The sequence below is a fragment of the Rattus norvegicus genome, chromosome 13 (genome assembly GCF_036323735.1).
Source record: "Rattus norvegicus strain BN/NHsdMcwi chromosome 13, GRCr8, whole genome shotgun sequence".
Taxonomy (NCBI): domain Eukaryota; kingdom Metazoa; phylum Chordata; class Mammalia; order Rodentia; family Muridae; genus Rattus; species Rattus norvegicus.
Window position 1 is genome coordinate 39908055 of NC_086031.1, and position 24214 is coordinate 39932268.

The following is a 24214-nucleotide window of genomic DNA, read 5'->3' on the forward strand; positions in this document are numbered from 1 at the left end:
GGTTTCATATTCCAGAAAGGAAATAAGCATTTTCCATATTCAGGGACAAGCAGATTGGCCTTCAAAAGCTACAATCAGATTTGGCTTGGGGGAGAAAAGCAACACTTGAGTAGGTATTCATTGGAAATGACCCATTTATCTGATTTCCTTGGATGAAATCTTTCTCTGAGATTCTATTTCCATGTGTTTTTTCCTCCAGTCTTCTCAGGGATGAAAGAGATGTGTCAAGAAGGTCCAGTTAATCCAAAGAGCACCCTCTCAAGGTCATAGCTAAGTCTGTTCAGTGGAAGTGATAAATGAGACAACTTAATGTCCTCCTGACACTGGAGGGTTCTGCATTAAGGGTGATGTCACATGACTTTAGGGTATCTTTTACAAGGGCTTCAAAATCAATAGCCACCCACTTATGTCACTGACGATTATTGTTATTGGCCTAAAGGAATTCAATATCTTCTCAAGAGAAAGCAGACAAGTACTGTCTAATGGCGGGATAGCCTAGTGCTTAGCCTAGGGTACATGCTTGAGGGACATGAATTCTTTCTTCCCATAGCTTCCTGGACAAGCTTTGCTGCTGGATTTTGCTTTATTTCAGCAAATTACTTCATCAGCCAATACAATTCTAAGGCTTACCAGATGCTTTATGATCCACTCTACTCTGTTATCTAGAAGTTTCTACATCCCCCATCTAGATGCCTCTCCTCATACATACATTAGCAAGATGGAAAAATGTGTCATCAGGAGTTAGCAATAGGAACAGTACATGTGTAACGCGCGCGCGCACGCACACACACACACACACACACATACACAAATCTACTGATCGGAAAAGGTCATGCATTGTATAATTCAACTCACATATAATGTTCAGAATAGACAGATACATATAACAAGAAATGAATTAATGGTTTCTAGTGGCTGGAGAAAAGGGAATGTGGGATGGCTGGTATGGGTGTGATGCCTTGTCAATTTACTAAAACCCACCAAATTCTAAAGTTTAAAGACTAATAAGACTGTTCTTAAGGGGGTGATGAGGGTGGTGGGCAAAGGCACTTGCCACTAAATCTGAAGACCTTAGTTCAAAACCCCAGACAGTAGAAGGGGAGAAATAACTCCCACAAGTGGCCCTGTAGCCTCTACAGGTCAGTGCAAAGGTTTTCAAAATTATTCTTCTTAAAATTATAAAAGAAGTGTTCTCAAGATAGCTCAATGTAGAAAGTGCTTGCCACACAAACACAAGCATCTGAGTCTGGATTTTCAGCACCCACACAGTAAGTGAAGCAGAGCACAGGGTACCTATCATTCTAGGGCTGAGGATGTGACACAGCAGGGTCTCTAGGGCTCACTGGCCAGCCATCTTAGACGAATCTGTGAGCTCCATGAGCGGTGAGAAATTCTGTCTCAAATACAAGGCAAGAAAGAAAGACACCTAGTGACTCATCTTTGGCCTCCACGCATCTAACCAAATGCATGCACACATGCACACACACACACACACACACACACACACACACACACACGTGACCACAATCAAATGAATAAGTAAATAAACAAATAAAAATAAAGTGGGGAAAGCAAACCAGAGAATGTTACCAAAGTAAGCCTTGGGAAGAGACAGGGGATTCCATTCCATACCCCAGTATAGTCTTGAGAAAGGTCATACTGAACCTCTCTGGGGGTAAGATTTCCCAATGTGGCGACACTGATCTCCCTACATCTACCTCCTAAATGTTCGAATCACATACACGCACTGTCACGCTGAGTTTATGTGGTACTGGGGATGGAACCGAGAGCCTTCTATGCTCTACGAAAGTGATGTGTTGACTGAGCCACAGCCCCAGCACATGTTTAAAGACCTACTCAGTTATGACAGCTCTGTTAGCTCAGGTTTTATTCTGCCACTGTCTCACTTAGGAGTGCGGGTAACCTGTTTGTACTTTCTCCAGGGGAGGAAGCTCATCTCCTGGCATACCCTTCTCAAGCATGAAGCCTAGATTGTGATGCTCTCTCAGAAAATGGCGGTGAGGCCCTTTTGTAGGATAAGCACCAGCAGCTGACTCAGACAGATGCAGACACCCATAGCCAAACAGTGGATGGAGCTTAGGGACTCTTAAGGAAGTATGGAAGGAAGGTTTTCCGGCCCTGAAGGGGATAGGAATTCCATAGGGAGCCCAAGAGAGTCACCTAACCTGGACCCTTGGAGCTCTCAGAGTCTGAACCACCAACCAAAGTACATACATGGGCTGGACCTAGTCCTCCCTACACATATGTAACACATGTGCAACTTGGTCTTCATGTGGAGTGGTCTTCAACTGGAGTGTGGGCTATCCCGAAAGCTGTTGCCTGTACATGGGATATGTTCTTCTAGCTGGGTTGCCTTGTCTAGTCTCAGTGGAAGAGGAAGTGCCTAGACTGGCAGAGACTTGAAGTGCCAGGGTAGGGGGATAATCAGGGGGGCCACACCTACTCAGAGGAGAAGGGGAAGGTTGTGGGGAGGTGATTGGGAGGGTGGCAGTGAGCAGGATCTAAAATGAATAAATAAAAAAATTTCATGTTTTAATGTTTAATATTTTAAATGTCAGTGTGTCACAATATACAATCACTTGGAACAACAGTCACAATTGAGGAATTATATAAGTCAGTTTGTCTGTGGTTGATTATCTTGATTGGCATAGGAAAAACCATCCTGGATGTGTGTGGCACCATTTTCTGGGCTAAGCTAACTTCATAGGCGTGAAGAAAGCAGGCTGACCAGAAGCAGGGAGCATTGTTCTCTGTTCGAGGCTAAGGGTGTAAGTAGCTCAGCTGAGTCCCTGCCTCGATGAACCCTCCATGATGGGCCAGATCCTGGAACTGTAAGCTGGGTAAACCCTCTCTCTGCAAAGGTGCATTTGGTCAGGGGCTTTAATTATAGCAACAGAAGTGAAACCAGGACAAGCCTAAAACAAGAGTTTGGGCTGTTGCCTCTTGCTTGTCGGACTAAAAGTTTTGCCTGCTTGGTAATTGGAAGGAAAAAAAGTTAGCAAAAAAAAGGCCTTTGAATTAAGGAATGAATGAAACAAGGAAAGGAAGAAGAGACCCACTATCCAGAAGGATGCGGAGTTGGGCTTTTGCGAGGAATACATAAGGGAAACCAGTATCTCCTTCACACTTCAAAGAAAGCGGTGTGTTTTGTTTCCATACTTCATCCTTTCCACTTGGGAAAAGAGCCCCAGCTTTGAAGCCTCCCTGTTTAAACTCATTAGGAAAACCATCAATGAAGGAAGCTTTCATGAAAGCGTAGTGGGAGGAATTAGCGTTCTGGGGAGAGCCGGATCAATCGTCAAGCCTTTCATCTACTAAGATGGGAGGTCAGCCCTGGCTGCCCGTTCGGCTGGAAACTTAACATAAACAAATGCTTCGCTTATTGGAGAGTCCCAGAGACAAAGGGGCTGTGATGTTCTCCCTCAAATCCTCCCCAGAAGCCAGCTCTGCCTCCTGCATCAACAAGATGGATGGATCTGGAATACACATTGAGCAACCTGAATAGCAAAATGTCTTGTCCCAGAGAGAAGGGTGTTTTAGTTAGCATCCCAGAAGGAAAGGGGTGGAATATCAATGCTCATAGGACAGGCTCCCTTCCTGTGCAATTCATAATTTTACTCAGGTAGACACGGATGCCTTCCTAGCCATCTTGGTATTATACCTTTTTTAATGTTGGAATTTCTCTCTCTCTCTCTCTCTGTCTCTCTCTCTGTGTCTCTCTCTCTCTGTGTCTCTCTCTTTTTCTTTCTTTCTCTGTGTGTGTGTGTGTGTATGTGTGTGTGTGTGTCTGTGTGTGTCTGTGTATGTGCTCTCTGTGTGTCTATGTGTCTGTATGTATGTTTGGGTATGTTCCTGTGTGTGTCTGTGTGTGTGTCCATATGTCTGTGTGTGTGTGTGTGTGTATGTGTGTGTGTGTACACATGCGAGTGTAAAGACCATATAACAACCTGTGCTGTCATTCTTTAGCTGTGGTCTACTTTATTTCTTGAGAGAGGCTATCTTACTTGCGTGGGACTTGCAAAGTAGGATCTGCTGGCCAGTGAGCTATAGAATTTCCAACACTATCTCCGACGACACACATACATACATGCATACATACATACATGCATACATACATACACACATACATACATACACAGACACACATACAACTACACACACATACACACACAGACACACACAGCGACACACAGACACACACACATACACACACACACACACACACACACACACACACATATATATATATATATCTGATTTAGAAGGGCTTGACACATGCTTAGCAGAATGCTTTTCTTCTTTGGTTTGTTTTCATCCGTTTTTGGTTTGTTTTGGGATCTGGACTTGAATTCAGACACTCCTGCTCATGCAGTGCAGCTCACGGTGCCAACTGAGCTGTCACTGTCACCTCGGAGTCGTTTTTATTTTAACCTTTTTTTGTTTTCACTTACTTAAGTTTCCTTGGTCAAGGTTAAACTATGGTGATCGAAATACCTCTTTATTTTATCTACTTATTGTACATGTTTGCGTGCAGAGGAACTTGTACATCTTCCCTTCCACTCCCTGAGCTCCAGGGATCAAATTCAGGTAGTCAGACTTGGGACCAAGTGCCTTTACCAACTGAGCCATCTCCCTGGCCCTAGGGCAAATTTTAAATGTTTTTGTCCTCGAGTTGATTTGTATTCTCTGTGATCTATCTGACCGATTCAAAGTGAGTTTACAGGTGAGAAAATAGAATTGCCAGTGGTTGTCTAAAGAGAGATCATAGGGGCCCTGGGAGGAGGAAGACAGAAGACGTGGGGGAAATGAGGGATGGCTCAGCAGGCCGAGGTGCTTGTTTCCAAGTCTTACTACCTGAATTAGATGACTCTGGAATCCACATGGAGGAAGCACAGAATTGATTTCTGTGAGTGCCTCTGAGTGACACGCGCACGGGCGCACACACACACATACACACACAGAGGCACAGACACAGACACACACAGGCACAGGCACACACAGACACGGACACACAGAGACACACACACAGACACACATAGAGACATACATACAGATGCACAGACATAGACACACACAACACACACGTACACATAGACACAGACGCACACACAGACACACGTACAGACACATATAGACACACACACAGACACACACACAGACACACAGATACACACAGACACACACATACACATACACACAAACACAAATACACAGATGCACACACAAACACACATACAGACATACAGACACACATAGAGACACACAAACACACAGACACACAGACACAGACACACCACACACACACACACACATTCACACACCAGTGATATAAGTTGGGAGGTAGAAACAGGCAGAGTCCCTCGAAGATTGAAAGTCAGCTCAAGTAGCCAATTTGTCAAAGTACCAGGGCAATGAGAGACCCTGTCTCCCCAGTCCCCTCTTGTGTGTTGTTTTAAAAAGAGAATCCATGGACAATCACACTGTGATATAAAATTGACAAGCAGAGCTTGAGTGGTTTCTGATAAGCCCACAAGAACAAACAAGAATCCATTTTTAAAACACGGTAAAATTAAGCACACTCTGACTTGAGAAAACAGTGGCTTTCTCGTGCCTTTCTGTAAACCAGGAGCAAATGTCCATCCACTGCTCTCTCATTGTTCCTCATTTAGCTCACGAGAAAACAAGACATGAACTGAACCTAGCCAAAGCCTGGAGCCATCCTTGTTTGACTTAAGGAGCAACTAACTAATCCAAAAGGAAAACGGCCATTCCTTATCCAGCCATAATGGAGACGCAGGATGGCATGTAAATCAGTAACCCTTGTATTGCAAAACAGACAAATAGATTAATGCATATTGCAAGGATGGGTGGAAAGATCGATCAGGTTACCGATTCAGACCATGAACTTTCTCTCAATATACTGCATTTAACTTTTAAATAAGGTTTAGGAGAACCTGTAACAGTTTGCTCACTGACAGACCTATATTTTAGTAAGGGCAGAAATTGGCTAGTCTATAAAAATTAAATTATGCCCCTTTCACTGTATCTAGTCAAGAGGAAAAACTCTAATTACAAGATTGCACTGTCAAACAAATGCAAATTCGTATTCTTTATACCCTGGTTTAAAAATTCATACTGGAAGGTTGGGGGCAGGCTTCTCTTCTGAAATGAAAATCAATATTTGAAATATTTTTACGGAATGCAATGATAAATAAGCAAAATAAATGTGATTCTCAAGGACGACGCTGCTTAGAAACACCAACCCATGAAGAGCAGAGCTGGGAGGGGGGCTATCAGTCAGACAAACATTTAACCATCGATTAGGGCGGATAGGAGACCTCTCTTCCCCAGAACCCGCACTTTATTATTCTAGAAATGACTAAGGGAAAAAGAGCATCAGGAAACAACATGAGATCCTAACAGGGGCACCACTCTAGAGGAGAGGCAAAGGTTAATTTAAGTGCACTGACATGGAAATTAAATTTACCTTTCTCAAAATTCATAAGAACTGGTTTGCAGACTTAAGCCAGCAAAGATCAACTGAAGGCTTGGCCATGTCATATTGCCGGTGTTTGGGGATGGGGCAGGCAGGGAGACTGTCTTTTATTTGCTGCTTAATGTCAGGGTAGGTTAGTTCATTAAGATTTCTTAGTCTATATAAATCCCTGGTATTTCCACACCTATTACAAAAATGCCAGTTCAAGACACACTCAAAAATTAAAAAAATCCCTTCCAGTTGGCTTTCTGATTCTTTCAATATACACTTTGTAGCCTGTCCACTTGTCCTTCCAGACGAACTTGACTGACATAAAAAAAAAAAAACCATCTTAATCCTTAGACTTTTGCCAGTGTTATCTCCTTGGGAGCGTGTGGTGGTACATTTCCCTCTGGCAGAGGCTGGCAGGTGGCATTGTGACAAATTGGACTCGGGGCCAGGCATATAACTTTTTAAAGATCTTCCTTGTTTCTCTATAACATACAAATGATGCTCCAAATTAGTAATTCAGCGTGGAGCATCCCAGAGTCTCTCGTAGAGCTTAGCCAAAACCTGTCATAGAACAGGGAGACACAGAATAAGCATTCTCAAGGGGAAGGGGGCTATTGAATTCAACAGAAGTTCAGGGCGATACCTCTAAGCTCTCAGGTGAGACTCTCTGACCTCCTCAGCTCTGTTGCGCTAGAATCTCAGCACAGGCTTCATTATGAACCAATTTGGCTTTGATTCCTGACGGGACGACGTAAGAGGCACCCTGTCTTTTTCTTGAGGGTGAAGTTGACAGAGAGTGGAGCCGTAGGCCAGCTGGTTGAACTATAGGGTCGTAACTGGTCATTATGAAGAGAGCTACTGCATTTCACAAGATACCATGAGGCTAGTGCTAAGGGACAAGCCAGATAACGCATACAATGAAAGTTAGCTCATGCTGCCACAATTTTATTATGTTGTGGTCACTTAGCAACTGAAGTTGCTCTCCCTCCTCCTTGGCTAAAAGAATTGAGCTGACCGGTCTATAACAATTACATGAAATTTAATATGAAATGCCTTCAAGATATCAGTCCCCTGGCATTGCTTTCTGCTGAGGAAAAACAAAACAAAAAAACACCCAAGCCAAACCAAACAAACCCAAAAATCAAGAAAGCAAAATGAAAAAACAAAACAAAGTAAAAACCCCAAGAAGCAAACAAACGAACGAAACCACCAGGATCAACCGAAACAGTAACCACACTTGCCTAGCTTCCAAGGAGTCCTCACTGGGATGCCTTGCATCCATTTACCTACTGTTCTTCAGTAGGATGGTTAGTATTGCCAACTTGACAACAGGAGAAAGAGAGCATGTCGGTCTGGGATTACCTTTGTGTTACTTTACATGGGCAGACACACCTCAGTCCTGGGCACGGCTGTTCCCTGACTATGTTCCCGCACTGGAGAAAAGGAGAGGAGTGGTGGATACTAGAGCAAGCAGGCCTTATTGGTTCCTGAGTGTGTGTGACAGGACCACTCCCACAAGCTCCTGCTGCAGTGATATGGACCTTCTGGACTGTGCCTTGAACTGTGAGCTAAAAATAAACTCTCTACGGAATTACAGTTCTTAGAATATTTTGTTACAGGGACAGGAAACAAACAAGCAAAAAATGAAGGAATACCTCATAACTGGCTTCCCTTTTGGAGTCATTCATTGCTTCTATCTTGTTTGTTTGTTTTGATACCAAGATTAAGGTTGGGGCCGGGACCCACATTTCCCAGGGGAAAAAGGTGGAAGGGAGAATGGTGGAGGAGAGAACTGGTTCTTGAAAGTTGTCCTCTGACCTCTGACCTCCAGAGACGTGTAAGCTGTGCTATGTATACCACCTCCACCTTAAGGAAATAAATAAATGTAAGTTTAAAAAGTTTATACGAAGGACGAAACTAAAACTCAATTTGGGCTATTTGGCATGTGTTACAATGGCTGTTTACTACATCCTGGTTATCCTAGGTGGCTCGTGAATACAGATGCCCAGCAACACAAATGGGCATTACAGAGCTGCGGCTGTTGCAAGCAGAGGTCATGGACAAGGAATGAAGACAGCCAGCTTCACCTAGTTGGTCAGTCCACTGTTAATACTGGAGGATCGTGAATAAAAGCATTTGCTGAACAATCATGAAGACCTGAGTTCAGATCCCAGCATCCTATTCTATTTTTTTTTAAAAAAGCTAGGCGTGGCCATGAGTACTTCCACCCCTCCCCCCCACAACGCTATGGGGATAGAGACAAGAGCATCTCTGGCTTGATGACGGCCAGGAGGTGAGAAAACATGTCTTAAGGGGAAAAGGCGGAGAGTGAGAGCTGGATGTCCTCCTGGCCTCCACCTGCTCCTGCTTGAGTGTGTGCACCTTTGCATATGTATAAGTGATGTGTATGTGTGTGTGTGTGTAATATATATATATATGTATATATATATCATATACATTTCTCTCTCTCTCATTGAAAGAAGGAAAAAAATGTTGACATTGCTGTGTGATAGCTTTTCCTCACCTTCAGATCTGAGTCTTATGTTCTGTAGCCTGTGGCCATCGACAGCTTTTTAGTGACATCTGTCGCTAGAAAACTTAAACCAAGGACTCCCTTCAGGACTGATTGTCTGGATGCTTTCTGTGGGTAAGTGGGAAGTTGTAAGGTTTTCTTCTACAGTATGGTTGGAGTAGAGGATGTAGCAAGAAGAGAAACAGCGCTATGAAAAGGGAGTGTGTGGCTATCACCGTGGACGAGTACATAAACAAGAAGCAGTGTTTCTCAGAAGTATTCTTCTGAGTGACTCCTTTTCTCCACCCCACCCCTGGTTGTGAAGCACAACCCCAGGTAAGCAGCAGCCTTGAGGATTCTGAGGAAGTTCTTAAGGCTTGCCAGCATCTCCCATCAAGTCTGCTTCAAGTCTATTTCATGGAAGAGGGCTACGGATACTCGAAAGGCAGAAGATGCTTGGCTCAGTTAAAATACAGTGCAAAGAAAATCACTCATCAAAACCATTCACATCCATCTCGGCGGTGGTAACATGTTTTGTGTTGTCCTACTACATTAAGTAGCGGGAACACCAGATGCTACAACAATGCTAGGGTTTAAAGGATACATTATGCTTGAGAGCAGTTACATCTCAGACTTCCCAGAATAGCATTTCAAAAATACGCTCCAGCCAATAAGGTACTACAAAGAACAGCCACGTACAAAGGGTCTGGAGAGATGGTGCGGCAGGGGAAGTGCTTCCATGTAAGTTTGAGGACTAGAGTCTGGATGCCAAGCACTCATGGGAATGTCAGCAGGGCTCCTGAAGTGATGCCTGCTTTTGGAGCTGGAGATCTGTTATCTTTGGACCAAGTTGTCTAGTCAGAATTAGTGAGCTCTGGGTTCAAGTTAAAGACTCTGCCTCAATATGTACGATCAAGGGCGACACAGATATTAACCTCTTGTCTCCACACATGCAAACATGCATTTATACCACCATGAATACCACGTACACAAAACATGTACCTATATAGACTCATGTACCAACAAATGTGAATGTTTGTATACATACACGCATATTACACACACACATACACATGCAAAAAATAACACACGTACGCCCCTCACATCCTAGCTCAGTGCTTTGAAGAGCTGCCAGATAGGCTTCGTAAGCAACCAAGAGGTTACAACAATAGACTTCCATTCCCTAACCACAAAGAAGCTGCTTCTCCATGGTTCTGTCCTCAGTGCTAGCTTCTATGCATTGTTGCTCTGCCAGGGAGTTAAGGGGAATCAATTGTTCTAATGACCCATGGAGCTCTATGGGCACCTTGTTGGACTAACAAGAAACAAGGCTCACCTAATGTCATCTATCCCAAGATGGTATTTCCCTTGTTTTCAGCAACCTTAAAATCTCTATTTGACCTTGGAATCGAAGCAATAGCTCATTTATTTTCTCAAAGTTCTGGCTCCACTTTGGGATGAGTTTTTAGTTTTAGCTCCTGAGTGGGGGAGAGATTCTACCTTTCAAAAGACTCACTAGCGAGAGTGAAGTCGGTTCCTTCTAACTCCCTTCTTCAGTTGTATAGCATTAGTCTCTTTCCTCTGCTAGCCAGTAGCTAAACTGCTAGGGTGCGGGACAGGGGAGGCGGTATCCTTCCTGCGGAAGATCTTGGCAATTTGTGCTTGGAATTTGATGCATTAGTTCTAAAATTAAATAAAGATCCTATAGCGTTCTTCAAAGAAATATGGTGTGGCGCTATGACAAAACACATTTTTCAAGTTCTGACCTCTGGGAACTTCAAGTAGCTTCATATTTCAGTCTGACATTGCTCACAGGCTACTGTCGAGCTGCTGGAGCTGGGGCAGTTATCCATATATTGTTTGTACTGCCCGGATCAGCTTTTTATTCCAGGAAGGTGAAAGGGGTAAATAAAAAAATAAAAATAAAAATAGAGGAATGCTACTGATTTACAATAACTTCTTCTCAGGAATCCCCTGGGAAGAAGCCCTGACAATTAACTCTAATGAGGTTAAAGTAACTTCATTTTCCCGGAACTGTAAAAAGTAAATCTGTGCTAAGCAGTGTGTGTGTGTGTGTGTGTGTGTGTGTGTGTGTGTGTGTGCGCGCGCGCGCGTGCGAATCCGCGCACATAACACACATGTGTGTTACATCCACATGTGCGTTACATCACTCAGGATCATTTCCTGCAAATTAAACACCCTCCAGTCCCAGCCCTGGATGAGGTTGGAGGGGGAAGCTTCGCTTACCCGCACTTTGCTCCATCACTTCTTTCTGACACATGTCTTGAACGTTCACGGTGCAATTGACTATGAACTCAGGGGACGAGCAATCGTTGTTCAGCTGAAATTCTTCACACTGGTAGCACTGAATTTGCAGCGCCAGCCCTGTGGGACAGATATGGTGGGGTTCAGAAGCACTGGTTAAGATCTGGCTTACATAGAGCACATCCTGGCTGGCCAGTCTCACAGTGTACAGCCCTGGCTTCTGCTCTCCCATCCTGATGTTCAGTTGGGCTGGAGGTGCCTGAAGCCAGCAGGGGGCGGCGGCATCAGTTCCCAGGGTCTAGGAGGAGAAAGCCCTGCCAGAGACCCTCCATTTCTTCTTTAGACACAAACAGCTCCAGCTCCCTTAACAGCCCTCAGGCCTTTCCCACAAGAAGTTGCAAAGAGACAGTGAGAGTTCAAATCCCAGATCAAAGTAGTGGGGTACAGGCTTGAGCTCCTGTCTGAGCCTAATTGCTAATTGGTTACAAAAATTGGTTAATCACTATTTTGGCACCGTTCATAATTGCATTGGCTGACGCCTTTTCGGTTTTATTTATTTAATCTTGTAAGTCAGCGTTCCTGGGCTGAGGCTGTGATGCTTCCTAGACACCACTCTGTAATCTGGGGGGAGGCGCTGGATGCTAAGTGTCCATGCTCCTCAATCCCTCCAGCTCAGAGTCCCTTCTTGCGATCAGTGACAGGGACAGTTGCTGCTGAGGGTTGGAGAGGACGTAGTGTGAGTGCGTGTGTTGCATGTGCGCGCCCTCCCAGGGACAGCTCACACTGCAGCCTTTTTAGACCTGCCTTTTACCCTCCTTTTAAAAACATGGCTGTTGGAAGGAAAAAAAAAATCTGTTAGCTTAGAGTCTGGGATCAGGGGTAGTTACTTACCAAATCATCCTGGTTGCTCTTCTCTCATCTGGAGCTTCTCTTTGAGCCGCATGCCCCTTCCTAGCACCCTACCAAGATCTCACGAAGAGCACAGCTAGCTAACTCAGCCCGAGAGGGCAGCTCCCCTGCCCCCAGCAGCAGATTGTCCGGCAAGTCGCTCACCTGTCAGCGTCGCCGCTCCCTTGGGTGGCCACAAACACTTGATAACTTGACTAGGTTGGAGGCTTGTCCCCCCTTTTCCTGTCTCGCCCAACTCAAGGACCCTCCTCACTCCCAGCTCTGTATCCCCGACTGTGTACCCCACGCAGCTGCAGCCAGGAGTCGCGCCAATCTGCCGCTCTCCGCTCTCCTGCAGCGCGGGACTTGGAGAGCGTCCCAGTCTAGCGCCTTGGGTCTCAGTTTCCAGCAGCAAACTCCCGCTGGGTAGCCCCAGCGCAGCGAGGACCACAGCTGGGCGCGCTGGGGCTAAGAGCAGGGACGCATGGCGAGATGGCATGAGCGTGTCTGGCCAGGCAGCTGGCCTCTCCATCTTCTTACCTGGAAGCCAGAACAATCCGCAAAAAGTTGCTGCGATGCCGAGAACCCACATCCTCCCGGATCGGCAGGGCCGGGAGCGGGCAAGAGCATCAGAGACAACGACCGCAGCGGAGGCTGTTCCGGCCGCGGCCACTGTAGCTGCGGAGGCTGCCGAGGCTCGCGCTGCTGCCGCCCAGGCGACGGCTGCCACCGAGAGGAGCCGCAGGTGTCGCCCGCGGCGCCCGCATCGCCCGCGCCCGGGGCTCCCAGAGGCTGGTCCCAGGCTCCTCGGGTTCGCGCTCCCTGGGGCGGAGCGCCGCGCCTCTGTAGGAGTTGGCTGCTGAGGCTTGAAGAACTACTGGCGATCCGGAGCACCCAAAAAAGTCTCGCCTCTTCTGCCCCCACCCCTCCTACTCCGGGTACCACGTGACGGCTGCTGAGTTGTGGTGGGGGTGGAGGGCGGGGAAGGCTGGGGCTGTCTCTCTACTGTCCCCACCCCTTTCTGCTACCCTTTTAGCCTACCTCCTCCAGTTCCTTGCAAAAAGGAGCGCCTGCTGGGCTCCAGAGTAGTGTTGACAAAGGTAAGGAATACGGAGGTGACTAGGGCGCAGCAGGTGCCATCAGGACCTGTCCTGTGCAAACTGGAGACCCGAGTGCTGGGCTGCGATTCCCTTCCCTTCCAGGTGCTCTGTTCCCTTCCGGTGCTAACCAGTACCGCTGCCACTGGGTCTCCTCCACCCAGCCCGGCGTCTTCTATCACTTGTCGCCCTCTGGCCCTCTGGGTGACTGCCTGGGATAAGGCGAAGGGGTGTTTCCGGGCACCTGTCAAAGTTGCACGGTAGCGAGTTCCCTGGGGTGTCCGACGCAGCCGCGTCTCTTCCTGGGAGAAACCCACCTCACCAGTCACTTGGGTCTTCCGGCAGAATGCCTGCGAGTACGATGGTGACCCTACGGCTTCTGGCTCGCTTAGCCCAACCATCCTCTCCTCACCTGCTTGTATGCATCACTGAGGGATGCATTGACTCACTCCGGGTCGCCTAGCCCAGAAATAAAGCTACCTTGGGAAGTGGACACCGGGATCTGTGCTCCCTCTGTAAAGCAAATGGGGCTGACTGCTCCTCCAAGCCACCAGCTATGAGTACACACTCCTTACAGCGCTAAAGCATGGCCACTTGGCCATCGGCTGCCTCCCTCCTCCACTACTTCCCTTTCTGGCAATTCTAAGCGACCCACCTTGCATATTCCCTGGACACCACGGTGCTATTTTTCCTTCTTGGTGGAGCTTTGTGGAAGGCTGTGTTGCGCAGAGCTGGCAGCCGAAGCTCTTGGTGCCCCCGCCCACAACCCCGCACGTTTCCACCCACCCCCACTCCCGATTTGGGATTTGGGAGCCTCAGTGGAAACCCGTGGCTAAGCTTCACCCCTCCTCTGTAGGGTCTCCCGCGGGGAAGTGGTCTCTCAGCTAGGATGTGATCATTTATTTCCCTATCCTGCCAGCAGAGCAGGTTTGGAAGAGGCATAAATGACTTTCTTTAATTCCTTTGCAGAGATCGGTCCATAGCTGCCTCGGGCTCATTCTCCCCCAATCCCCTTCCCTTCATTTCTAGCTGCTTAATTCCTTGGGGAGACAAAGATGCTTTGTCCATTCCTGGCTTGTCTGAAGTGCGGATCTTAACAACTGTTCGAATTACTATTACAGTAGCAAAAGGGTCGGCTTATTTACTCCTCCAGGTAAACCTCTTCACAGAGCAGGCGTGAGACGCGATTAAAATAATCACCACGGGACCAACCGCTCCCTGAACAAAGTTCTTTTCTGCTCTTAGACGGTGTAATTGTGACAAGACATTTATTCCGAAATGAAATGAAAACAAAAGGATTTTTAAAGTCTGACAGACAAGGATGCTTTACGCAGCTCGAATTTAAGGTAAGGAAATCCAAACACAACAGATTGCACAAATACAGTAACACTGGCCATACAGTACTCTATAAAGACACAAGTGTGCTAAGGTGACCCACAAAACCTAGACAGTTCTACCCTGCCCGGTCTGCAGGCTTCTGTACAGAAGGAATTATAAATAGTTCACGTCTAGAAAAAATACACATAACCTTTAAAATAGAATTTATCCTCCCATATAAACAGTCTTTAATAAGAAAAGGGATATTAAAAAAGTAAGAAGGTTTCATAGCACCAACCATTCATTTATTTTTATAAAGTAGATATGACAAATAGAGTACCCAGGTTTTTAATAATAGTAAAAAAGCAGGGAGATTTAACAAAAAAAAAACAAAACCCACCAATAAACACTCAGAATTGTGAGAAATACGGTTAAGATGGGAGATGATGCTGGGAGGGAAGCCTGCTAAGATCTGCTCCCTTTGGCCATCTGGTGCCACCTAATCAGTGCCCACCCTTAATTCTACAAGAGAACACCTATATCATCACAATTGTCCTCCAGACAATTTGGAAATTGGACCACCCTTCAAATTCCAATGGAGAGAGACAACAGACCTTGAGAAACAGAGATGACCGCAAACCCCCCCCCTTTTCTGCCCACCCCACACTTAAGTTGACACAGTATAAGCACAAATGACTTGATGGCCAAGATGATTACCTTCACAGAATCTTTAGTTGGGGTTTTTAAAAAATATATATTATCGACTTCTAGAACTTAATGCATCATTTCAAGAGCATGGCGCCAACTTTTTATTGCTATCCTTCTTCCCCTACAAATATAATTTCTCTTCCCCCCCCCAATTTACAGCTTTTGTACAAATACTCAAAAAAAAGTGCAAACATTGAGAATTCTCTATCATATTTTGCTTTTTTAACCCTCTTGAAACACAGTGAGTAGAGGCGATTTTTATCAGTCCGTGAGAGAAGCAAACGCTGGTGTACTGGCTGCTATCAGCTTCTCTGGAGTTAGTGCTTCTGCATCCCCAGCTCTGGAGTCTGTGCACCATGCATGAGTCTCACTGAGGGATGCTCTTCCGCTAGGCGTTGGAAGTTTGACTTGCACACGAGGAGAAGCTATCATACAGAGAGTCACTCAGAGACTCCACGTGGTCCACCCCAGGCCTATCCGAGCTACTCAAAGAAACTTCTGTCTCTTTGCCTTTTTCTTCCTTTTGTCCTTCAACCTCACTTGGAGACTGCTCTTTTTCTAATAAAATCACAGTATTGCTGTTAAATTTATTGAATGACTCCAGGGAAATTTCAGATAATCTATTCTCAGGATCTTCTTTTGTTTCTTCAACTTGTTTCAGTTCCTGCAATAAAAAAGGAGGAAAATATTAGAAACATAATTCTTTGGAAGAAAATCAATTTATCCTATCTGATATTCAATTATTGTCTGAATAAAGTACAGTTTGAAGGGACAGAGAGAACCTACAAGTCCTTAACAATCTTTTAGTGTAATTAAATGCAATAATAAAGCTAATTTTAGGGATAAATCAAGACTTTAATCATTTTAGTGAGATAAATAGATCCCAATTTGCAAACCAGTTAAGTGCCACTTAATTCATTTTAAATGGATCCGTTTGAAATTTGCACAGGTAAAGTGTCTTATTTTTCTTTTTCAAAAGTTCAAAGCCCTCTGTTTTCTTAATAAATAGTCCTAGTACTTTTTCCTAAAAGGGATGTGGAATTGAGTTTCAGCCAGAAGTTATAGTCTTTTGGGGGAAAAAAGGCATAAAATCTGTTAAATTGCCATAAAATGTAAGTATATATTAAGCTTGTTAAGAATATTGTCATGTTTCAATTCTGTCCCTTTTAGGTACTTGAGATAGCTGAAGGAGAGCTCAGAGTCCTTGACTACAGATTGCAGAAGGGCTGGAGGCATAAAAACCAAGTAACGGGTCTGCACTTTAGTAACCCCTCTCTTCCAGAAGACTGAGCAATACCAATTCATACCAAGGATGTGATTTTCTTCACACCCCCCTTCAGGATCCCATAAAACACTGTAGTTACACTAGGCAATCATTGTAGGTGCCCTGTAACCTGGAATGTCTTCCGTTGCTCAAGCCGCTGCTCAGGTTGGGGTGAGGACAATGGGAGACAGGGACATCAGAGGTAATGAGAAAAATCATCAAATCACTAAAGCATCCCAGCTTTTCTCCCTTGAGGTAAGAATTCCACCACCACAGGGAAAAGCAGCAACAGGGACTTAAATGTGCTAGCAAGAACCACCGGTTAATCCTCCACTAGGTCAAAGGCACTTAACAGACTCTATTAGGCTTTCAGAAAAGTGAACCTTTCGTTTTGATTTAGCTTTTGGGTCCATGTGTTACTTTTTACAGTTTCATTTCCTTTTAGTTGATAGACAATAGTCTTAATTATAAACACACACTGTCAGTTTCACAACTGTGTCTGGGGAGATGGCTCAGTCAGTGTATTACTTTGTTGCAAGCATAAGGACCTGGGATTGATCCTCAGAAACCGTGTAAAAGAAATGAGTGTGATGGCACACAACACGAATCCAAGTGCTGTGTAAGCAGAGAAAGGAGGCTTTTTGGGCTCTGGAGCCAGCCAGTCCAGCCTACTTAGTAAGTCCTAGGCCAGAGAGAATCCATCTTTAGAGAAAGAGTATACCCCAAATCAAAACTGAAACAAATAGATGACATGGACCGGACAGTGCCAGAATGACATTCCAAGTTCTCTTTCTCTACACACACGCATGCACATTCTTTCTCATTCATTCTCTCTCTCTCTCTCTCTCTCTCTCTCTCTCTCTCTCTCTCTCTCTCTCTCTCAGTATTTAGTGTGTTCATCAACTCAAACTTTAGTCACTGTAGCAAGAAGTCAAAACTCTTTTCTATAGCTACTTGGATATACAATATACAAAAGAGAAACAATACTGCTGACAAGACTCATAGGAATACAAGATCAGCTGTCCCTCCTTTCCTGTCTCTTACATTGTCCCTGCTGATCATGCTCAGGGTGGTTCAGCCTGATGGTTACTGGGCTGAAGCTTCTCTGCATAGCAGAGTGGTCTGGTGTCAGGCTTGTTTTGTGTGTGTTGGGGTGGGGGTGGCACTTTTATTCCTTCTGATGAATCTATGGCCTTCCATTAAAATAGGGAAAAAAATCATGGTCGTTTTAAAAATGTTCTTACTCAAATCTTGTATTTCAATGACTTGTCAATACATCTTGAATACATACAGTCCCTTCTTCTGCCCTACCCCAGGCACCCATACAGTTATACTGCTCTTATAAATGGCATGAGGGAAATGATGGAGACAGATGCACCCACGACCTGTAGACTGTTAATTGCTAAGGACCCATGGGAGAGAGAAAAGAGATATGGGGTGGACAATACGGAGTGGACATCTTTGGTGTTCTGAGGGCCAGTGCTGGCAGTTTCTCTACTATGGAGAACGGGGTCATTAAATGGAAAGACTTTCGGCATGTGTTTTGAGTTAGTGCTGAAGTATTACTCGTAGAACTGGTTTTCAATCTCAAATGGTTGCCCTGAAACCATGGTGAGTGGCTGATCCACAGATTCCTAGCCGAGCACGGACAATCAGTAAGAAATCAAACTAATGTGCTTTTTATGTTCTGCTAAGTTTTAAGCCTTTGATCCCTAGCCCCTCTAAATTACATTGCACAGGATTAGCAAAGGGCAGAGAGTAGGATGTGGCTTGGAGAGAGCAAATGCTTATTTCTATAACGGAATATGAGTATATATGTACACTTTATGTGAATAAAGGACCCTCTGTGCAATTTCTCATCACCTGGGTGCGCTACTCCTTTTCAAAAAACATGCGCATTTCCCCCATCTGTACCTGGTCTAGGTGGATCTCAGATTCATTCAACAAACACGTATTAGAAAAACTACAGAAGGAAGCTAAAGACCTGCGAGGTGGGAACAACCGGAGGACAGAGCCTTTCCCCGGCTGTAAGTGCCGACAAGGTGGACTGTTTGTAAGCACTGAAGGAAAGTCTAGAAACAAAGCACCCACAGTTCTAGCCACATAGAAGCTGCTTGGTGTACTTGTCTGAGTGACACAGTCACTGGTAAGTTGCTGCTGTCAACATGCTCCCCCATGTGTCTGTATACACCCCTAACAAAACTCAGTGGGACACACACACACACACACACACACAGAGTAGGATTATTAGCCCATGACAGTGGTTCTCAGGGTTCACTCTCCAGACAATCAGAAGTCACTATCCCATCAAGGACCTTGTTGAAAATGCAATGTCACGGTGCTTATCCGAACCTACTGCATCAGAAAGCTGGCGCCCTGGCACCTGTTCCATACAAGCTCAAAGCGCGATTCTGACACGGGCTCAGTATGCAATATACACTTGTTCCAGCTAGTTTTATGTCAACTTGACATAACCTGGAATCACCAGAGAGGAGGGAGCCTCAATTGAGAAAGGGCCTTCATAAGATATTGCTGCAGACAACCCTGTAGATTTTCTTAATTAGCGATTAATGGGGAGGGCTGGGCCAGCATGGGTATGACGTCCCTGGGTTGGTAGCCCTGCGTGCTACAACAGAGCAGACTGAGACAGCTACAAGGAGCAAGCCAGTAAGCACCACTCCTCTGTGGCCTCTGCATCATCCCTTCCTCCAGGTTTCTGATTTGTTTGGGTTCCTGTTCTGTTTTCCACTGTGATGAAGAAGCTTAGGCCGAATGACCCCTTTTTTCTCCTCAACTTGCTTTCCAGGCATGGGGTTTTACCTCAGCAATAGTAACCCTAATAAAGACAGCTTGAAAATAAAATAGTAGCAAGAAGAAACAAACTGTGTGTGTGTAATGTATGTATGTATAATATATTTTTGTCTATATGTGTCTATCCATCTATCATCTATTTCTAGAATTTACCTAAATAATTGTGTATCTATCTGCCTATTTGTCTGAAGATCGGACTCTGGCAATGAGGTTATGGAGAGAAAGACCATTCTAAGGAAAACCCCCTTCTCATTGTAGATAAAATGTGTGCATTGTTTCTTACCCCAACACACTCAGGGTAAGAGACAAGAAAGACCACTCTTAACCTGGCCTTACCATGGGAGCCCCAGGAAATGGTAAAGATGGTGGTCCAGGAACATGGGCTATGTCGAACGTCAGAAATATGTGTCCAGAATTTTTTATTTCAAAAGTGAAACATTAATTAAAATTATCTGATTTTTATTCTTTTGACCATAAGAAAAAAATTAAAAAAGAACAGTGACAAAAATAAAGAGAAACTGATCGTGCATATCACTGCAACACCTGCCTTGTCTGAGCTCGTGGAACAGGCTCTGTATTGTGTACTTTCCTTTTTGTCTCTTTTCCTGTTCTATGCTTTATTGGTGCATAGTCATGGGATGTAATGATGGCCTTGCATGGAGACATTTTCATGCAGGTGCATCTTTTACTTTGACCATAGTTAGCCCTCTTTCTCCCTTTTCTCCCCTTTCTCACTATTTCCATTCTATCCTCCCATTTTATTTCTGGTAGAATTTCTTGTGTGTAGGATTAAATCATGTGCAAATAGAAATAATTACATTCTTTTCCAATTCATGCCGCTTTATTCCCTTTTCCTGTGTTACTGCTATAGCAAAAGACTTCAAGCATTGTATTGAATAAATGCAGAGGTAATGGGCATCTTTGTCTTATCACAGATTTTAGGGGGAGATGTAAGCTTTTCCTTATTTACTGCTGCATGTTGAGGTCAACAGTGTTTACTTATTATTTAAGATTTATTTTATTTTTATTATGTCATGCGTATTAGTACTAAGGGAGGCCAGAAGAAGGTGTTGGATTCCCTGGAGCTGAGTTAAAGACAGTAGTGAGACACACAATATGAGTACTGGGAATTGAACTCACCAACAAGAACCCTTAATCACTGAGCCAAATCTACAGCCCCTCTGTCTTTTATATTCAATAGTGTTTGTTTTGTCAATGTTTGCTGTGTATATGTTTAGAGTTATTTTATTAACTTGATAATTATATTTTAAGCAATATGACGTGATATTCTAAATTTCTATTGATTCAGTAATTAGATGTTAGCATGGCTACACCTTCATTTTTCTAGTTTCATTTGCTTAGAATGACCTTTTCCATCCTTTCACTCCAAGTCTGTGTTTGTCTTTGCAAGTGAGATGTGTTTATTGGAAACAAAAATTCCCAAGTCCTGTCTTCCACATGACCAATTCTATTTGTAAAGCTTCCCACTGCGTTGTTAGTTTAATTCAGTCTCACTTCCAAAATTCTGACTTGAGGTTTTCAGCATTTCTATAACAACATCATTTGATCTCACTTTCATGCCCTGTGCTGTTGTCCTCATTTCCGGGGTTCTGCTTTATTCTTTTTGAACTCATTCAGTTTATTTCATATGCTTCTTGAAACCATTCAATGTTCTTAAAATACTTCCTTTGACTTCTTAGGTTTCATGTAATTTGCTCTAAATTTGCTCTAATTTTCCTCAGGGATTCATCCCTGAGGAATTGGTAATTTTAGGAGTCTTCTCTTTATTTTTTGTGTCTCTCTGTGGGGCAAGTGGACTGTGCCACCTGTCAGAAGAACTAATGAGATCGAGTGAGCCCAAACCCTGTGAAACTCAGAATTAAGTATGGTAGGAATGGAGTGGGCTCTCTGCCCACTACCTGCTCTGGAACAGGAAATTGTGATACCCCACTGAGGGGACCAAGGCAATCAGTCAAGTAGCACAAAACCTCCATGCCAATGAGGTGTCTAGATAGGCCCCAAGTGTTCAGCCAATGAGCTTCCTTTTCTGGGTACTCCTTCCTGCAAAAGGTATTTAATCCCTGGTTAACCCTGAGTAAGGGGTACACATAAAGCAGTTTGGACAAGTAAGAGCTCTCTCTTCAGCAATAATCGCATCAAGAGGGGCGGTGGGGGGAGGTGGGAGGAGGCCTTGTTGTAAAGACCTGTACCTAAATCTCCTAGAGGAAAACTTTTTCCCTCCCAGTGGCTCCCTATTTTCCACACTCACCTGGAACCCAACTAGGTCTGCCCTTATCTTTTGCTCAAGGATGCCCTGAGGTGAAGCACAGACCTGGGACCACGTCCCCAACTCCCAGCAGTATGCCAGCTGTGCCTGGGTACACAGGAGACTGGGAGCCACAGCCATATCCCCAGACCCTGCTGTTTTCTACTGGGGAAACACAGACAGCAGACCTCCGTACCTCCCTTATGGACTGTGTTCTGTCTCCCCTGAGTGGCTTGCCAGTGGTGCACTGCAGGTGCCTCAGGCATCCCAACAGTGAGGCAGACTCAGCTTCTCTCCACTGGAATTTGGACTCTAGGATTGTCCTTGGTTAGATTTTTTTTTAAAGCATCTGTGTTTTTCAGTTGGCATTTTCTGCAATGTTCAAGTGGGATTAGCTTGTAGTATGTAGAAGAATGTTCTTTCCATCTGTCTTGAGGTGTAGTTCAGCAGCTAAACCTTCAGCCCTCCATACTCAGGCACTGGCATGGTCTGACATACCTCACTAACACTCCAAATGTAGAAATTAACTGCAGAGTCTGGGCTTGATCTATGTTTGCAAGGGCTGCCCTCAGATTTATAGAAACATTTAACAGCTTCTAGATGGAGAAACCCTGACCAGCCAACCAGCTGTGAAACTACCAGCAAGTTCACCAGCAGGTGAAACTACCTGTAAATTGTGGAGAGAGCTCCAAGGTTACCATTTTAGCAAATGCTCACCAGTGTTTGGATGGGCTTCAGGATGACGTAGCTGCTTTTGCCATCCCTGCTTTCATAAGCAACCCCTCACCCACATTCTGTTAGTAGCTGAGAAAAACTCATTGGTTCAGCAAGTTAGACTCTTAGGGCAATCGTTACTCTGGTCTGTCCCTATCTGGGTTGGGTAGAAATGTGTGTGTTCTATCTCCCTAGGAAAATGTCTCTCGCTTAGCCACCAATCCCTCCCCCTGATAACTTTCCCCACAAGGCTTAGCCAGACACTACTAGGTTGTGACGTTTTTGTCATTTGCTTCCCAGAATCTCCAGTCCTTCTGGAGACTATGGCTTCTTCTTGCCTCTGCAAAGGGACACGTGGAAGCAGGCTAGCTGCTATCATGCCGGATGACAATTATTTATCAGTGTTTGAAGCCGCATTGACTTTTAAGTTTAAATAGAAAGAGTGACTGAGGTCAAAGGGTAAGGTGCTAATGATCTACTTGGCAAATGGTAACACAATTGCCACAGTGATGATAGCCCACTCACCTGGAGTGGACACTAAGGACACTGAAGCGATGATCTGACTCATTCCCTAATTATTACCTTTTGCCATTTCTTGTCTTTTATTCATTCATTTGTATAATCTTTTGTGGATATATATATATGTATATATATATATATATATAATATGTGTGTGTGTGTGTGTGTGTGTGTGTAAGAATGAATACATGTGTACATGCCACAACATGCATGTAAATGCCTTGGGTGCCAGTTTTTGACTTCTGCCTTTTAGGAGATGAGGACTCTTTGTTGTTCACTGATGCATATAACAGGATTGCTGGCTTGGAGCTTCTGGGGTTTGTCAAATCTCAGCTTTCCACTTCACCATAAGATACTGGCATTGAAGGCATGCTGTACCTTGTCTGGCTTCATATAGGCTCTGGGGATTTCAACATACACCCTCACACTTGCTTAGCAGACACACTACCCACGGTACCATTTCATTAGCCATATTTACTTATTTGAGGCAGGGTCTCAAAGTGTAATGTAGTCTGGCCTGGAACTTACTATGTAGCTCAGGCTGACCTCAAACTTGTTATAATCCTCCCCACTCAGTTTCCAGAGTACTGAAATTGTAGCATTGAGCCTGGTTCTCTAATTGCTTCTATGTGGAGGCTGTCATTAGCATCTCTATTTATAGCCATGAGGCTCAGGGAAGTTTCGGAACTCATTTAAGGTCCTGCTGTAGTGCTACTGGAGGGTGGCAATGTGCTTGCAGAGCCCTGGTTCTTAACGTTCACCTTGAAAAAGCACTTAAGAAGTTTTAGTCAATAGTGTCTTTAAGATTAACACCTAAAATAAGAATTATAGGGCTGGAGATAACGAGCAATCTTGGTTATCTTTTAGCAATAAAGAACAGATATTGTTCCTGCAGAGGACCAGAGTTCAGTTCCCAGCACCTGTGTCAGGTGGCTCGCATCAGCCTCTAACTCCAGCTCCTGAAGGTCTCATGTCCTTTTCGGTTCTCCCTGAGAACTGTATCCATGTGTACATATGTGGATAGAAACCTATACACATAATTTAAAACAATATAAAATAAATGAAAATAAGAATTATAGAGGAACAATGATCAAGATAAACCCAGGACAGATCAATGTTCAACAAGCATTTTGTCAGTTCTATAAAACATCCCATTCCTTCCTATGTGCTGTATTTCACCAGAATTAAAAACAAAAATTATTGCATTAAATTTGTCTCCTATAGGTGGCAACAGTTGTATGAGTGACTTTCTGTTGCACGTGGGAACAAAACTAAGCAGACAGGAGGAGGACATGTTCTCAGGGTAGAGATGAGCACCGTTGTACACTCATGCAGTCTTTCCTTG

General features: G+C 44.5%; 2 protein-coding genes across 20 annotated transcripts in view; both read right to left on the reverse strand.

Moving 5' to 3' along the window:
• Positions 1-14331, reverse strand: part of Lypd1 (Ly6/Plaur domain containing 1) — a 47449-nt gene extending 33118 nt beyond the window's left edge. Inside the window, exons 1-3 of one of the 4 annotated variants that reach the window (XM_017598845.3) lie at positions 12871-13089; positions 12714-12743; positions 11268-11405 (exon numbers count right to left, since the gene is read on the reverse strand). In XM_017598845.3, coding sequence (XP_017454334.1) covers positions 11268-11405; positions 12714-12743; positions 12871-12940 — 238 coding nt within the window. In that variant the 5' untranslated portion in view covers positions 12941-13089. The other 3 variants (XM_063272438.1, XM_063272437.1, NM_001007727.1) reach the window with 3 other exon arrangements.
• Positions 14332-14521: 190 nt separating this feature from the next.
• Positions 14522-24214, reverse strand: part of Nckap5 (NCK-associated protein 5) — a 913274-nt gene continuing 903581 nt past the window's right edge. For 15 of the 16 annotated variants that reach the window (XM_017599040.3, XM_039091169.2, XM_039091162.2 and 12 more), the window contains one exon: positions 14522-15959. In XM_017599040.3, the coding sequence (XP_017454529.1) occupies positions 15684-15959 (276 nt within the window). In that variant the 3' untranslated portion in view covers positions 14522-15683. The remainder of the gene's footprint in view (positions 15960-24214) is intronic. The other variant, XM_017599038.3, reaches the window with a different exon arrangement.